Consider the following 19,082-nt stretch of genomic DNA (forward strand, 5'->3'; position numbering starts at 1 on the left):
ATATCTATTGAACAGTTAAAGCAATAGGAAGAATCCAATAGTAATATGTACCTCAAGCTGCTTTAAAGTATAATTTTCTGACTTTTTATTATGTAGATCTATCAATCATTTCCTTGTTTTTATAAGTTCAGCTTTAGCCTTTGCCTAAATCAATGGCAACTGGAATCAATGCCAATTTGATTTAGTTATCGATGCTTACTATTACAGCTTGCTTTATTTTTGCTTGAGCAGCTTCGGTGTAACTATGGCCAAGTAAAATAAGAATCATCTCTTCCTAGAAGAGATGGTATCTATTAACTAAAGATAGCATAACAGACTATTAGTAGCAGGAATGGTTAATAGCCCTCTTTCTCTTACTTTTTTTTTTACTTTAAATATATGCAAAATGTCATCTTCACAGAGTTTATTCTTTCCCTGCCATATCTTATCAACCTCTTTTCCTCTTGGAGGCTAATATAATAATTTTTTGGTCAGTTACCACCACATAGGATGTCAAAAGTTTATTAGTATTATTTAAATAAAATGAAACAAAATTGTAAAAAAAAAAAATACAACTGTTTGCTTAATTGCATTTTTGGGAACATGACTTTTCTGTTTTCAAAGAGAGATAACCTCATATAAAATATAAACTTTGGATCTAAGCAAACCTGTGTTTTAATGTTGATTCACACATTCTGCCTTTTTAACATCCTCAAGCTACATTTCATCACGTACAAAGTGGCAATGGTACCTATATTTTAAGATTTTTGTGGCCTGGTGCGGTGGCTTATACCTGTAACCGCAGTACTTTGGGAGACTGAGGTGGGCAGGTCACCTGAGGTCAGGAGTTTGAGATCAGCTTGGCAACATGGTGAAACCCCGTCTCTACTAAAAATACAAAAAAAGCCATGCATGGTGGCACGCATCTGTAGTCCCAACTACTTGGGAAGGCTGAGGCAGGGGAATTACTTGAACCTGGGAGGCAGAGGTTGCAGTGAGCCAAGATCGCACCACTGCGACTCCAACCTGGGTGACAGAGGGAGGCTCTGTCTCAAAAAAAAAAAAAAAAAAAGAGAGAAAAATTCTGTAATAAATAAGGTAACATATACCTTGCCTAACACATGGTAGAAATTCTGTAAATGTTTACCCATAAGCTTTGAAGAAGAAAAAGACAACAGTTTTAAACAATAATAGATGTGACAAAAATTAAATTTAATGCTTTGGAACAATAAAAAATAATGTTGAATTGTAAAAAGCAATAAGGTTGGTAGAAATATTAGGAAGAGCAACAACAGACTAGTTAATATCTATGTCTTTACATGTACACTTGTTAAATTTAATAACTTAAAACATGAAGTTTCCAGGGAGAAAATAAGCAAAAAGAAGAAATAAAGTGGGTAAACAAACTTTTGATGAAAAACAATTCTTAAAAAATTATGTAACATATATTCATCAATATATTATCAAAATCTAAACATAATAGTACCCAATTCTGAAGGTGATTTGAGGAGATTTTCTGTGGTATTGATCAATACTTTTAAAAAAAATTTGGTAATAGATTTTAAAAGCCAAGCCAAGGCTCTTATTCCAGACCTTTTAACTTTGAAATTCTAAACCTGGGAATTTTTCAAAGGAAAGATTAAAAGAAAAAGTTAATATACACCAAGATTAAACAGTTCAGAGGAAATGTAAAAGAGAAGCAGATTAATTCAAGCCAGTAATTATAGATTTCAATAGGCAGCAACAGGGAAAGGACATTCCAAAGAGAGAAGAAAGAGAACACGGGCAAAAGGAAACTCTGGGTTTATTTGGAGAATAAGAATGTTCTCTATTCACCGGAATGTAAGGTGCATGGAGGGCTAGACGTGGTCAGACAATGGAAGACTTCAAATTCCATGCCTAGGCTTTTAGACTTTATATTCAGTGAGAACCTATTGAACATTGTTGAAGAGTCAAATTGTGTGACCAAAATTCACGTACTGAAAAGTAGGATTCACTTTCTTCCAAACAAGGGACATTTTTATGGCCAATGTGTTCATTTCAATGTAGTCTAACATATGGTCTAACATTATTCACTTTGAATAAGTGAGACTCTTTTTAAAGAACATAGTAAATAGCACTGAAATTTTATCCTTGTTTCTTATTTTGATTATAGGTAATTTTGATTGTAGCAAATTTCGTTTCTGTGCTTTAAGATGCATTTTAGAAGCATAGAATAAATTTCTTACAATAAATTAATACATCTTGTTAAGGAATCATGCTGTTTGGAAAAAGTATGTTAATTAGAATGTTGTTTTTCACTCATTTGAAAATACTTGAGTAGCAGAAGCACTCTAAAGACATCAGATCAATAAATAATGTTATAAATTCCTAGGGATAGAGAGATGTGTAATGATAAAATTTAAATCAAAAACATTTCGTATTGTGATGCATTTTTTAAATTTTTCTCTTTACAGATAGCCAAATGAATTAAAATAATGCAATTTTAGATAAGATTTTATCTTTTTCTAATTAGGGTCCTCTCTCTGGAATGCCAACTTATTTCTATTAATAATCAGGACAGCCTATATGGGAACCAGGATCATCTTTCAAGGAATATGACATGAAACAGAGCAAATGGCACTTTCTTTCTCCCAAGTTGAAATGCATAATTAGCACAGAATAACATATGGAAATTAGTTACTGGGATTAGGCTAGTCTGGGTGATTGTGACTTCTTTATATACACATGGGCCTTAAACTGTTTTTCGTCGTGGTTACTCAGCAAATATTTACTCAGTGTAAGCTGGTTACCAGTCACTTTAATAGATCAATGGGTATCAATATAAATAAAGTGCTGTCAACCTGTTTGTAGTGGATTGAAGTAGATACATGTATCAGTTATGATTTAGTAAAAGGAAACAGAAACCATTCTAGGTACATTTTAAATAGAAAAGAATTTATATAAGAAATTAGGTACTTACTAGAAATTTGGTAAAATCAGAGGAATAGAAGTTCAGGGCTACTACTACAACTCTTGAATTTAACCAGTTACATGATGGTGATTAGCAGTTAAAAAGCCACAGCTATTACTACAGATGCCTTCCAACATTCATGAACACACTAGAAAACCAAATTTTGAATGTATAGTACATCCGTTAAAACTTTCAACCCTTCTGTCTCCAAAATCTTGCTTGCCAGAAAAATACAGCAGGAGATAGTTATCTCTTCATTTCCGTCATCCAGATCTTGCCTGAATGCTTTTAATTAGCACAATGGACTTTATCATCCAGTACCCTTACTACATGAGATCTGGGAAATTATATTCCAGTCCAGGCAATAGAGTAAGGCTCCTAGAAGGAGGTAAGAGCAGATATTATATGTAGACTAATATTTGCTTTGAGTGGAAGTGGAAATACTTTTAGGGAGGAAAAAGTAGTCATCCCTTTACGCTTATGGAGCTTATATTCTCGAAGGACAGAAAGACTGAACAGCTAATTAAATACTTGATTTTAATTACATTTGAAATAAATAATAAAGAGGGATAAAGTCCTAAGAAAAAATTGAGTTGGAGAATCTGATCTAGACCCGTGGTATTAGAGGATGGTGTTGACCAACAAAGTGACATTTAAGCTGATCTGAAGGCTACGAGTTGACAAAGCAAAAGAGGACAGACGTATTCAAAAAAATGTACAGACAAGTACATTAAAAAAAAAATGCACATTGAAGCAAATAAGAAAAACAAGTCAAAATGACTGAAATGTAAAGAGTAATAGGGAGTGGCAGATGGCAACTATGTGGCATGAGTCTAATCTAGGCAAGGACCAGATGTAATACCCTCAATTGCTTGCTACCATTTTCTAAAAAATCATGTTATTTAATCATTTATTTTGTTAGTTCAGAAGTAAATGTTGGGAAGTAGTTACATTTTAACCTTATTTTTTAAAACATTTACATTGTGCTTTTTCTCTCATGAGTAGGAAAATGTGATGTAAAGGCATGGAAGGAAATTCTGCATGCTTTCACTGGGGAAAAGGAATATAATGCCTTACTTGTGTTGATGGATTATCTTGGCAGTTGCCCATTCCATTTGAATTTTACTGACTATAAAGCCCTGTGTGGAAAGTTCACTTGTGAAAACTGGAAAGATAAAGTCAGAGGAAACCAAACTTAGACCGTTCTGAAACTACATACCTTACTTCCTTTACCTTTTCACAGCTGGTATTCTTTTGTGCTGAATTTCCATGTGTAAAAACACTTTATCCAGTGGGCATAGTATTGGATCTCAGATGGCTTCCGTGGAGAATCCAAATTGTCTGTTCACAGAATGTGAACAAGATAAAGTATATCTCTGTAGTTATTCAGACAATAGCAAAACCTGGACTCCATGTAGTGCTAGCTTTGGAGAACCGAGTAGAAAAAGCAGTGATTTTCCTGATGCTTTAGAAAGCAGCAGGCATCTTATAGTAAACAAGTTTAGCTCCATAACTTATGGTCTTAACCATCTCTTCTCCCTTCATTTCTCCAAACAAAACTTCTTTTAAAAAGCTTCTTATATTTCTTTTGAGGAAAGACTTGTACAACCACCACTGTTTGCCTGTGTGCATGGGTATATGTTTTAATACAAAAAAATTGCATCATGTTGTATACACCTTTTTGTCTTTTTCTTTTTCATTTAGTAATATATCAAGGAGGTCTTTCCAAATCAACTCAGAAAGATGGGTTTCATTCTTTTAGCAACTGTATAATATGCCACAGTGTGGATATTACAGTAATTCAATTACTGAATCCTCTATTGATGGATACTTTTGTTGTTTCCAGTTACCTTTTATTGTTAACAATGCTGTAGTACACATTTTTACTCTTACTCTTGCAATGATATACATTAGAAGAATTCCTAGCACTGAAATTTATCTGTCATGTACTACATGCATTTAAAACTTTGATGAGTGGCCCCAAATTGCCTAATGGAGATATTGTTCCAATTTATACTTCCTCCAGCGGTTGTTACAGGTGGCCCTCCATGTCCATGGGTTCCATGAATTCAGCCAACTGTGGATTAAAAGAATTTAGGGGAAAAAAAAAGATGGTTGTATCTGTACTGAACATGCACAGATGACTTTTTCTTGTCATTATTCCCTAAACAATACAGTATAACTACTTATATAACACTTAAATTGTGTTAGGTATTATAAGTAATCTAGAGATGATTTAAAGTATACAGGAAGACTGTGTAAATTATATGCAAATATCACACCATTTTATATAAGGGACTTAAGCATCCATGGTTTGTGGTGTCTACAGGGGAAGAGATGGTGTTCCTTGAATTAGTCCCCTACGAATACCGTGGGAAGACTGTACTTTACCCCACATAACTTTGCCAGCACTGGGTAGTATTAACGTTTTTAAGTTTATAACAGATTAACAGGCAAAAAGTGGTACTTCATTATTATTTTGATTGGCATTTCTTTAATTATGAGTGAGACTGAGCATTTTTTACGTTGCCTATTTGTATTCCCTACTCTTTAAATTGTTCATAATCTTGGCCCATTATGTACTAAACTACATGTTTAGTACATACATGTTACATAAACTTTTTGTATTTAACCCTTGATGTTTATTTTTGTTTATGATTATTTTTTACCATGTAGAAATTCTGAAAATTTATTTAGGACCAAAATTTATTTATGGTCTCTGGGTTTTATGTCTTGCATATAAAAGCTATATACCTACTTCATCTGTGATTTCTTCAAGCCTTATATTTTATTTTTATTATTAAATACTTGATGTTTCTGGAACTTATTCCAAATAGTGGTGGGCCCATCATCTTTTCCTAAATACTGTTTTTTCTGTTGATTAAAAAATTTAATATACAATATTCTCATATTTACTTGGGTCATTTCTAAAATTTCTCTTCTGTGTCATTGATCTTATTGTTTCTTCTTGTTTATCAAACTGTTTTACTTATTTTGTTTTCATAGAATTCTCCATAACTGGTTGGATTAAACATCCTGATTATTCTTCAATTGTAGAATTTCTCCTAGATAAATTTTCAGTCTTACTTTTCAGGATGAATTTTAGTATTCCTTCTGGGAAATCATGTTATATTTTAGTTGAGTTAGTGCATTGATTTTACACATTTAGTTAATGAGAAATGGTATTTTTGCCAAATCAAGTTTTTCCATCTCAAAATTAAATATATTATTTCTTGAATGTTCTTCAGTAATATTATAAAACTTTATGTAGATCTTGCCTCTTATTATTTCTGTTTTTGCTCTTATAAATGTGATTTTTCACTTATTTTATGAGTTATTATCTGTATATGTAGTGTATATGTCTTTTTGTAAAATGTTTATAAAATATATTTTTACAATATTAAAGATTAATATTTTATATTAAAATTAAAGAAAAGAAAATATATTTCTTTCCATTTTAAAAATACATATAATATAAAAAATATTTTACATTATATTAAGGAAAAGAAAAATGTTTTCATAAAAGAAATACTTTTATAAAATATTAAATTTTTGAGACTATCATCTTTCCAAATTCTTTTGTTATTTTATTTAGTATATTTTAGTCAGTACCCAGTTTTCTAAATAAACATTTACTTTATCTACAATAAATAATTACTTTATACTTTTTCAGTATTTATATTCTTTATTATTTTCTCATGTCTAGCATTGTCTGGAACATCAATAGGCTGATACCAAATAACCTTGCCTACTCCCTAATTTTAATTAGTATACTCTGAATGTTCACTATTAAGCATAGTTTGAGATGTATATTGTCATCTGTAATCATCAGGACTGAATGTAGCCTTTTGTCAAAATTCAATGTCTGCACGCCATCATAATGTTCTTTCTTTTTTGAATTATGAAATATGTTAATATATTAAGTGCAATGCCCTTACATTCTGGGGTTGAGGAATACTTAGTTGTGGCATTTTGTTTTAATGTATTGATAAATTCTGTTTTATAAAGTTCTTTACTATTTAGATTAATATTTATAAGAGAGATATTGTTATTGTATTCACTTTTCTGCTTTGTCAGGTTTTAATATCAGTGCCATTATAGTCGCCTGTAGAATCAGTCTAAGTGTTCTGTTTCTGTCCTCTAGAGTCTCTTAATAGTCATCTTTAAAAATTTGAAAGCCCAGCTATTAAATTTAACTCTTAAATTTTCTTTCATTATTTGTATCATTATATATAAAGTTTTCTGTCACTTCTAGGATAAATATTAGTAACAATGTTTTCCTAGAAAATCATCCATTCCAAACAGTTTAAGTGAAATGCACTGAATTTTACAAAGTGCTCTTTTCTGATTCTTTTAAATTGTAGTATTTTTTCTTTTATATTCATTTAAATTGTGGTATTTTCATTTTTCTGACGTTGGGTCTTGTGCTTGTGCTGTTGTACTTGTGTACAGCTATACAGATTATTTTACTTAAAGACCAGATAGTAAACATTTTAAGCTTGTAGACATATGATTTCTCTCACAACTATTCATTCAGCCCTCTTTTTATAGCTCAAGCAGCCTTAGACAATCTGTAACAAATTGATATGGCTGTTTTCCAGTAAGTTTTATTTACAAAAGCAGGCAGTTGGCACATAGTTTTTCAGCTCCTTCTCTAGTCAGTAATGACCACTGTCTATTTTTGTTTGATTTTTTTTTTTTAAGTAAGAGTGTTAATTTTTTACTCAGTTTCACAATCTGTAAATCATTGGTTCTATTTTATCTTTATTAGGGCTTTCCTTTTTATTACCTTAGGTTTGTTTTATTTTTATTTTTGTAGATTCTTGAGTTAGATGCTTAATTCACTTACTACATATTCTTCTTTAGTTACGTAAGTATTTTAGGTATGATGTTTTCTCATAGTGCAACTTTACTCTGTCCTATTATGATATGTAGTGTTTTCATTAATTTTTAGACTTTTGCAGTTTTAATTTCTCCTTTGTTTTTCAAGAAAGCCAAGATATACAGACACACACACACACATATACAGAGCATTGCCTCTGTGTGTGTGTTATTTATTATTATTATTATTATTTAATTTTGAGACAGAGTTTTTGCTTTTGTTGCCCAGGCTGGAGTGCAATGGCGAATCTCGGCTCACTGCAACCTCCGCCTCCCAGGTTCAAGCGATTCTCTTGCCTCAGCCTCTCGAGTAGCTGATACTACAGGCACACACCACCATGCTCGGCTAATTTTTGTATTTTTAGTATAGACTAAGTTTTGTATTTTTAGTGTTTCACCATGTTTGCCAGGCTAGTCTCAAACTCCTGACCTCAGGCGATCCACCCACCTCAGCCTCCCAAAGTGCTGGGATTACAGGCGTGAGCCCCTCCTCCCAGCCTGTGTTATTTTATTCACATGTTTTACACCTGATCGTGTCATCTCATCTCACTCTGAATGTTCTTATAGTGTTTACCTAACTGGTCTCCCTTGTTTCTCTCCTCCTCAGAAATCTTCAGTGGCTTACCATTTCTTTAGAAGAGAAGCCGAAGTCTTTATAATGCATCACTTCAAACTCATGCATGAAACATAATTTACTTCTGACCTTCTTAGTACCTAGTTTAAGGCACATCATTGGCTCTCCTCATCCTGTTTACCTTATCGTATATTCAGTGCACCAAGATAAGGATTAGCTTGAAACAATTCTAACTCCTTTTCTTTTATGTCATGTTCATCCTCCTTTCTAGACAGTCATCCAGTCTTGGTTGCTTTCCAGCCAACTTTCACCTTGACTTTGTTTGGTTATTTCTGTTTCCCATGCCTCCATCTTCCCCTGCAGATTGCTGTAGTGGCCGATACCTGCTCTAGTCTTAGCATAACTGTGAAGTTACCTCTCTAAAGAACAAATCTGACACTGCTTAAAAACTTAGATTGACTCCTTTTCACCTATGTTTGAGACAATGTAAAGCCTGACCCCAATCCTTTTTTCTAGCTTAATTTTCTTAATTTTTATCCCACGCCCTCTGAACAGAATGCCCTCCAAACACACTGTGTGTGTTTAAGCATTCCCTCTTTAACCATTCCCAGCTTAGGTAGTTATATATCCTGCTGCCTACCTTTTACCATTTAGCAGGCGATCCCTTGTCCTTCAAGACCCACATTTTACATTTTCTTTAAAGACTTCTTTGATCAAACTATCAGATCACTGATTCATTCATTCAAGGAACGTGTAGTATCAGTATGAAGAAGGCACCCTGCCATATGTTAGCAATACAAATGTAAATAAGACATACTTTTGTCATAAATGACAATATCATAAATGTCGTAAATAACAAAGTTTCATCTTGGTCCATATACCTCTATCATAAACACATTATATTTAATAGAAATCATTTGTATATGAGTCTGTCCTTACCAGTCTGTAAATTATCCAAAGCTCAGATTTTGTCTTAAATTTCTTTGAATTCCTAGGATCTAATATATTATAAATACGTGTTTCTTATTTAATTGACCTCTCTGATTCTTTACAGTGCTTTTTCTTTTTTTTTGGTCTGTTAGTGACTATCATGTTTCATAAATTTGTTAGGAGGTACTCTTCTTAGGAATGTAAATAATTTAGTGCAATAACAAATATGAGGTTGCTTAGCACTGAATAGTCTCATGAGGTCAAATTGTACAGTTGTACTACAAACAGGTGGAGAAAAACATCCCTGCAAATATTCTTCTGTAAAAAACTTCGCTCCTTATACTTTTGTGTGCAGTAGAATAACTTGAGGAGCTGATTAGATATGCACATCCAAAAACTTGAAAGATGTTTAACATCATTAACTGTTAAGCAAACATGTTAAAACCATGGTAAGATGCCACCACACACCTATTACAATGGCTAAAATAAAAAATAATAATTATATAATGTATGGGAAGCTGGCAAGTATGGGAAGCAACTGGAACTGTCATACAATGCTGATGCAAATGCAAAATGTTAAAATTCTCCAGAAATGCTTTGGCATTTTTTATAAAATTAAACATACATTTATCATATGACCCAAAAGTTTCATTCCTGGTATTTACTTTGGAGGAATGAAATCATATTCACATATACAAAAAGCGTACATAAATGTTTATAAATGTTATGTTTATAATTGTGAAAACTGGAAACAACCCTCATGTCCTTCAGTGAGAGGTCCGATTAACAGACTGTAATGTGCCCATCTGTAGCACCGTGGAATACTACTCAGCAATAAAAAGGAATGAGCTCTTGATATATGCAACAACTTAGATGAATCTCAAAGTCATTAATCTGGGTGACAGAAACCAGTTTCAAAAGTTTATATGCTTTCTGACTCAATTCATATAATGGTCTCGGAGAGAGAAAACTATACTGTTGGAGTACAGATTAGTGGTAGTAGTTGGGAAAAGTTTAACTGTAAAGAAATCACATGAGGGGATTTTTTAGGGTAGAGAAACTCTTCTTGATTATGATGGTAGTTATGCAAATCTAACACAAACGTGTGTTAAAATTCTTAGATGTGTACACTAAAAGTGGAAAAATAGTTTTGCTTTATGATGATTTTTAAAATCAGATTTTAAAATCAAATGAGGAACATCCCTGGGCCTCATCTCCAGGGATTCCAGTTCATTTTTTTTTTCTTTTCTTTTCTTTTCTTTTCCCAGGCTGGAGTTCACTGGCGCGATCTTGGCTCACTGCAGCCTCCGCCTCCTGGGTTCAAGTGATTCTCCTGCCTTAGCCTCCTGAGTAGCTGGGACTACAGGCACATACCACCACGCCCGGCTATTTTTTTTTTTTTTTTTTCAGTAGAGACAGAGTTTCACCGTGTTAGCCAGGATGGTCTTGATCTCCTGACCTTGTGATCTGCCCACCTCACCCTCCCTAAGTGCTGGGATTATAGGCGTGAGCCACTGTGCCCGGCCAGATTCCAGTTCATTTTTCTTGTGAGCTAAGGCAGACCACATATGGAAAATTCAGATTCGAAGATAGTTAAGAATAAAAAACCCAGACTTATTTTAAGATTGTTGTCACTTCAAGTCTGTAATAAACCAATAAAAATAAAACAGTGCACACGGTATGCAAGAATAGAAGTAGAAGTGACTCCTACCTCCTCGTAGTTCCTCACAGAGACCAGAGAGATATACCCAGTTGGTGGCCACTGGTGCTGGTTGAATGTGAAACCCATGTGATCAAGTGGGAGGTACTATGTCAGTACTCCCAAGATCCACCTGCTACTTTATAAGAAACATTTCTATCACAGATACATACTTCCCTTGTTTAACGTCTTACTGTGTCATTGGTGCCACAGCAGACCTAGCCATGTCTTACCTCAAGTGGGGTTTGACTAAGGAATCTATATTTATAGAAGGACAGCAGAACGTTTCAATGCAGGGAGTCCGCAGATAGCAGACTTCACCTAAAACCAAACAGCAATCCAGCAATATGATTTGTACAGAATATCACCTCCAACCAGTAGTTTTAGTTTCCTCTGTTGGCTTTGAATGTCCACTCTTAAATATTAGAGAAGAAATGAAGTAAGTGAAATGTTTCTCCTCTCCCTACCTTTAGCCTCTGAAGGAGCTCTTAGCAAATACACCACAATTAGACTTTTTTCCATGTTCATAAGAGCTGCTTTAAGATTACAGTAACAATATCGCTTGTCTGAAACGATGAATGCTGAGACAATGAGATCCAATTGTAATTAGTTGTAAAGTATATGTATAAAATAATTTCTAACAGGCTGACTGCACTGCACAAGAATAAAATAAGAATACACCCCCTTGAAACTTTTTTTTTTTTTTTTTTTTTTGAGACGGAGTCTCGCTCTGTCGCCCAGGCTGGAGTGCAGTGGCATGATCTCGGCTCACTGCAAGCTCCGCCTCCCGGGTTTACGCCATTCTCCCGCCTCAGCCTCCCGAGTAGCTGGGACTACAGGCGCCCGCCACCTCGCCCGGCTAGTTTTTTGTATTTTTTAGTAGAGACGGGGTTTCACCGTGTTAGCCAGGATGGTCTCGATCTCCTGTCCTCGTGATCCGCCCGTCTCGGCCTCCCAGATTGCTGGGATTAAAGGCGTGAGCCACCGCGCCCGGCCTCCCCTTGAAACTTTAAGAAGCTCTCCTGGTTTATGTTTATGTATGTATTTTGTTTGGGACCCTAAAGAGGCTCAAAATGTGTAAGTTGTTATTTACTTGGCTGGCCACTAGATGGTGTGGTTTGTTAATGCATTACTTTTGGTTTTATAATTGAGGCAGATTTCATGGAATGCTATTTTCTTAGATAATTTTATTAACTATTATTAACTTAGAAGTTTACAATTTTAAGTGACCTGAGAGATAATCAGTATGGCAAAGTCTAGACTGGAACCCCAGTCCCCTAAAATCTTACTCCCTGCCATTGTCCAGCCCTTAAGTAAAAAGTGTGGGGAAAAAACTGTTCAAAAAGAAGCTCTTGAATTGATCGTGAGATTTTGAGACCAATGGCAAACAAACACATGATGTGATGGCCAAACAGAAGCTTTAACTATGTAAACATTTCTTTAAATATTAGTTTTTCATAAAAATTCTTTCTATTGTATAGTGAATCTTCAGTGAGTCTTTTAAGACTCTTCTGCTACAGCAGTTACACAGGTGGCATATAAGTATACTAAATCTCACCTCTGGACTCCGATTAAGCCAAAGAACAGAAGTAATGTTGTCACAGTAGTCCCCCCTTATCCATGGGGCATATTTCCAAGATATGAAACCACAGATACTAGTGAACTAACTTGATTGCTGTCAATTAAGATACATTTCTGTTCATGTCTTCCAATCAAAAATTTAATGCCTTTTTCCTCTGAACTATTTATCAAACATTGTAGCTGTAACTTTTGCAATTTGAAACATTAATAACACAAATTTCTTTTTTCTTCTTTGCAATTTCACGAATAGAAGATTTGTTGCTCTTACCATCAATTTTAGCAATCAGCATACAATTTTGTTTTTCTTTCCTTAAGTTGAAAACTTTCACCTTTTCACTTAAAGGAGACACTTTATGGCTTCTCTCTGGCAAATTCAAATTGCCAGCATCACTAATGTTGCACTTCAGGGCCATTATTAAGTAAAATAAGGGTGACTTGCAAACGCTGTGATACTTAAACAGTTAATCTGATAACCAAGCCTACTACTAAGTGACTAATGGGTGAGGAGTGTCTACAGCTTATATATGCTGAACAAAGTGATGATTCATTTTCTGGGCTGGATGGAATAGGACAGTGTGAGATTTCATCAGGCTACTCAGAAGAGCACACAACTTAAATCATGATTTATTTATTTTCTGGAATATTCTATTTAATATTTTTGGACCACAGTTGACCTCAGGTAATGGAAACCACAGAAAGCAAAACTACAGATAAGGAAGGACTACTGTATACTCACTGCACATGTGTAGTTGAGGAGCTAAAACAGATGTCAATGCTTTGCTATCAAAGATCACCAAGAACACAGCTGTAGGTGAACAAAGCTGGGTTTATTGACTTACTGCAATGAGGAACATCACAGGGGAAGCATCATGGGGATCTCAATAACTATTCACAATAGCAAAGACTTGGAATCAACCCAAATGTCCATCTGTGACAGACTGGATTAAGAAAATGTGGCACATATACACCATGGAATACTATGCAGCCATAAAAAATGATGAGTTTGCGTCCTTTGTAGGGACATGGTTGCAGCTGGAAACCATCATTCTTAGCAAACTATCACAAGAAGAGAAAACCAAACACCGCATGTTCTCACTCATAGGTGGGAACTGAACAATGAGATCACTTGGACTCGGGAAGGGGAACATCACACACTGGGCTTATCATGGGGAGGGGGGAGGGGGGAGGGATTGCATTGGGGAGTTATACCTGATATAAATGATGAATTGATGGGTAAAAAAAAAAAAAAAAAAAAGAAAGGAGAAGGCCTCAAAGGCAGTGGGTCTGGAATAAAAGTGTAAAGGCTCTGAAGTAGATACGGACTTGTCAGAAAACATACTCAGAAAAGCCAGCCATTGTGGGTGAGCTGGATGAGGTAAGGAAATGAGATTGATTTTTGTAGGGCCTTGCACTGTAATGTCTCTGGCCTTTACTCTTAAGGAGTTAAGAAGCCACTGAGATTTAGTTTTATTTTGAATAGCATATTTTTTGAAGGCTAAGAAACACGTAATACTGACTGATTGCAAAAAGGGACTTCTGGATGAAAGAGACACTTGCTTTTCACCTCTTTTCTTTGGAATTTTGTGACATATTTTGGTATTACCTATTTTTTAAGATAAGTAACATTATTTTTTATGATTTTATATAAAGCATTATATACTAAGACTTAGTAATACCTTAATGCTTAAAAATAATTTTCTGATTTCTTTGATAAAACTCATACAACAGAAATGCTAAATAACAATTGCTTTGAAATGCTAAATAATACTCTTATACTTTCTTGGTATCTAGGTACAAAGGTCGAGAAATAAGCAAGTACGAGAATTATTCCCAGATGGTTTTAGTATTCATCATGCAGGAATGCTTCGGCAGGACAGAAATTTAGTTGAAAACTTGTTTTCTAATGGGCATATCAAAGTCCTAGTGTGTACAGCTACATTAGCCTGGGGTGTCAATCTTCCCGCCCATGCTGTTATTATTAAGGTAAGAGCTTATCTTCCTTGATATATGGATTTGTGTGTGTCTTAAAGCAAGCCTCTTGGTTGATTTATTTAGAAAAATATTGTGATTTGTCTGTTTCCTTGACTTTGAATGTTATTTATAAAAGGTCAGAATTATTTTCTCCAATAAGAATCTAGTTTATATTGTGAAAATTTAACTCTATCACAGATGATGAAAGGATTAGTTAAAGTACACTTTTGAGATCTTGCCATATTTGCCTAATTTCAGTATTCAGTTCATCAGGATTATATTTGTGTGTGTTTATGTAAATTTTTGTTAACTTTTCCTCATCTAGGGAACACAAATATATGCTGCAAAAAGAGGCTCCTTTGTTGACCTTGGAATTTTAGATGTCATGCAGATATTTGGTCGAGCTGGACGACCACAATTTGACAAATTTGGGGAAGGAATCATTATAACAACACATGATAAACTCAGCCATTACCTCACTTTGCTCACTCAACGAAACCCAATTGAGAGTCAGTTTCTGGAAAGCCTTGCAGATAACCTAAATGCGGAGGTAAGATCTAATGAGTAAAAGTTTGGAATAGAATCATCAGCCTTAAGAATGACCAAGAAAATATGTAACAAACCCGCACGTTGTGCACATGTACCCTAGAACTTAAAGTATAATAAAAAAGAAAAATAAAGGCCGGGCGCGGTGGCTCAAGCCTGTAATCCCAGCACTTTGGGAGGCCGAGACGGGCGGATCACGAGGTCAGGAGATCGAGACCATCCTGGCTAACACGGTGAAACCCCGTCTCTACTAAAAAATACAAAAAAAAAAAACTAGCCGGGCGAGGTGGTGGGCGCCTGTAGTCCCAGCTACTCGGGAGGCTGAGGCAGGAGAATGGCGTGAACCCGGGAGGTGGAGCTTGCAGTGAGCTGAGATCCGGCCACTGCACTCCAGCCCGGGCAGCAGAGCGAGACTCCGTCTCAAAAAAAAATAAAATAAAAAATAAAAATAAAAATAAATAAAAATAAAAGAATGACCAAGAAAGATAAAGGTTGAGTTGGTTGCTATTTTGTAGTGTTTAGGATTACAGCCTATGTCATATAGTTATAAGACAAAACAGGCTGAATGGCATTATTGTTGATTAATTCAGAGGATTATAGAATGATAACTGATAAAAATCTATTGCTAAAAGACCATATTTTTAAACTATGAAGCTTTGCTAGATACCAGAAGTCTAACAAAGACTATGGAAAATATGGAAACAAATAGCAATAATAACTAATATTTGGCACTTTTACAAAGTTTTACATGAAATTTTTATTAAAGGTTTAATAAAATTTATAAAACTCTTTTAGCTCTATTAGGTCAGTTGATTAACTTTGTTATACACAATGTGATTGAGCTAGATTGTGATAATTTGTTTCGCGCGCGCGTGTGTGTGTGTGTGTCTGTCTGTGTGTGTGTCTGTGTGTGACTTTTATGTTAAGATTTACATAGCAGACCCTGGAAGCGTAGGTAACATCTTAACTGGTAAAGAAAATAAACATTCTTAAAATTTAGAGTATATGTATAGAACATTCAAATCAGGTTTGACTGTTTTTGTGACATTTTAAATTATAATTTGGTATTCAACACTTTGCTAGTTCAGTATTCTTTCATACCTTTAAAGTTGACTCAAACAATACTTGAAAGTAGAGAGGATGTAAATATTAAGTAAATGACTGTTTTGAAATATTTATAATCAAATACTACTTATTATGTACAAAGTCCTGTATTAGGTACTTCTTAAATAGCTTATAGAAATTTAATCTAACATTCCATTCATATTATTTATAAGTCTTTTTAGAGAATGAAAAACACACTTACTAGTTTGTTTTCTCTGTTATTCTAAAAGGGGAGAAAAAGACATGAAAACACAGTGCAATAATGTTGGAAAGATAGTTCTGTAGAAGGATTCAGCAGAAGGAGAAAATAGATTTGTCCCAGGTTATCAGGAAAGTCTTGGTTCATGAATGTGGTAAAATTTGATCCAGTGAGTGTATCTTTATTTTATGAGAAAATTGGGACTTTTAGGTGAAGTGAGTAGAGTAACAGCTTGTCTAGTGCAGAAGCTCTGTGTTGGAGATAATCCACAGCCAGAATTGGGATGGTCATTCTAAGAATGGATAAGTTTTAGAAAATAATGGTTAGAGAAAATAGCATGAAAGGCCTCATTTTCTATTAGCAAAATTATAATAACATTTTTAAAAACAGAAATAAAATTTGAATCCAAAGGAAATATTATTATAGCTCAATTTCAATCCTCCTGGCTACTATAATCGTGTGGCTTAAATAATTGGGTCTTGAATTAGCAGTGTCTAATGTGTGGAACAAAGTCTCTTAATGTAAAATGATAGTAGCAGTGAACTGAGGACCTGCTGTATACCAGAGATACTGCTCAGTGCCTCACATACATTGTCTTATTCTCTCAATACTGCTGCTGTGGAGATATTATCCTCAGAGTGATATGTAACTGACCCAAGGTCACTACATTACAACTTTTGAAACTAGTATTCAAACTCAGATCTGTTTAACTCTAAACCTAGACTTTTCATTATGGCTTAGATTTCTTGTATATAAAATGTAGTAAGTTAAAGGTGAATACATTTGCTTATGTTAATATATAGCATTTGCCCTCTTCTAAGGCCTATATTAAAAACATTTTCCAAAATGGTAGCCATAATTTTTCTGACTTGCAGTAAAAGGCTTAGTTCTTTTATACACTTCATGAGATGCATGTCAACGAAGACTATATCTCAAATGTAGAGGCCTTAAATCCAAGGACAAGGTGTTTGAAAGTAACATTCTACAGAATTGGGATGAACTCTGTATAAAAAAGGTATGTAGTATGTAAGGTGAAAGAAAGATTAACATAGTTTTGAAGAACAGACTTAAATACTAAAGTTAGATATGAAGTGATATCTTAAAATGCATGTCAAGGAAGACTATATCTCAGTAAACTTATGTTCTTAATAGCTTTTTGTAATTGGTAAAATAAACACAAGTTGGCAATGTTATACAGAAGACACAAAGTCGGTAAAATACTGCTTTTTTCTTCAAGGAACTGTTTTTCTTAGGCACCGTAAAATAGCATCACTGAAACTATTTGATCAAGGCCTGAGAAATTAAAAATAAATTAAGGCCCATACACTTATCAAATATTTATAAAGTACTTATTAAATGTGTGGTTTTCAGAAATGTCAGCTAACTATACGCATAATTCCATTTAGTGATATAGATGGTATTTAAATAACAAAACATATATCTTGACATTTTTCACCAATATAGTGAAGTGTAGCCATTGTTGAACTAACTTGCTCATATTCTAATCTGTTGGAATAGTTCCCTGTTAAAGTACATTTTCCTGTTAAGGAAACAAACTCTTAAATTATTTTTGAAAATGAAATTAAATTTGACTCTCTGTGAAAATCAAGTGTGAAATTGGTTTATAAAATGAATATGTGCTATGTTCTTTAGGTAATGAATTTTTAAGTCTTTTTTTTTTTTGAGACGGAGTCTCGCTCTGTCGCCCAGGCTGGAGTGCAGTGGCCGGATCTCGGCTCACTGCAAGCTCCGCCTCCCGGGTTTACGCCATTCTCCTGCCTCAGCCTCCCGAGTAGCTGGGACTACAGGCGCCCGCCACCTCGCCCGGCTAGTTTTTTTTTGTATTTTTTAGTAGAGACGGGGTTTCACCGTGTTAGCCAGGATGGTCTCGATCTCCTGACCTCGTGATCCCCCCGTCTCGGTCTCCCAAAGTGCTGGGATTACAGGCTTGAGCCACCGCGCCCGGCCTTAAGTCTTTAGATTCCCCAAATCATTGTAAGACTCTACAGTTGCACTAATCATCGTTAGAGTCGTGCTAGATTAAGAATGTTGCCTCCATTAATATCTTTTATGTCATGAGTATCAATTCTGACTATTACTTTAGGAGAACTGGGGAAATTATTATATTAAGTTATAATTTTAACGCAAACGTGTCATGAGGCACATTTGCTTATCAATGCATAATGAGACTGACTAAATAATCCTAATGCTGAAAGGTCGCAAGTCCCATCCATATATAAAGTCACTGAACTTTACACTGAGAGAAATACTGAGATTGATTAAAATTTATTCATCAGACATTACTGAGTACATACTCTGTGCCAGCTCCCTATAGTCTGTTCTTCAAACTATGTTAATCTTTCTTTCACATTACATACTACATACATTTTTTTATGCAGAGTTCATCCCATCTCTGTAGAATGTTACGTAAACACCTTGTCCTTGGATTTAAGGCATCTACAGTCTGAACGACCTTCCTAATTCTGGCTACAGTTACTCTCCAACACAGATCTTCTGCCCTAGACAAGCTGTTGTTACTCTATTCACTTGTAAATAAAGATACTCTCGCTGGATTGTTGTGGAAATTTAAGAAATGCCTGTGCCAAGGTAGTTTATGGTAAATGATAGAGTCACTTACCATTTTCTGATAGTCTGTTGATATTTA

At 34.6% G+C, this 19,082-nt stretch overlaps 1 protein-coding gene across 1 annotated transcript in view; it reads left to right on the plus strand.

The window, feature by feature from the left end:
* ASCC3 (activating signal cointegrator 1 complex subunit 3) overlaps positions 1 to 19,082 on the plus strand; it is a 367,201-nt gene that overhangs the window by 185,970 nt on the left and 162,149 nt on the right. The window contains exons 14-15 of the mRNA XM_011956428.1: positions 14,389 to 14,580; positions 14,894 to 15,118. Of these exons, the coding sequence (XP_011811818.1) occupies positions 14,389 to 14,580; positions 14,894 to 15,118 (417 nt within the window). The remainder of the gene's footprint in view (positions 1 to 14,388; positions 14,581 to 14,893; positions 15,119 to 19,082) is intronic.

This window comes from Colobus angolensis, unplaced genomic scaffold (assembly GCF_000951035.1).
Source record: "Colobus angolensis palliatus isolate OR3802 unplaced genomic scaffold, Cang.pa_1.0 Scaffold418, whole genome shotgun sequence".
Lineage (NCBI taxonomy): Eukaryota > Metazoa > Chordata > Mammalia > Primates > Cercopithecidae > Colobus > Colobus angolensis.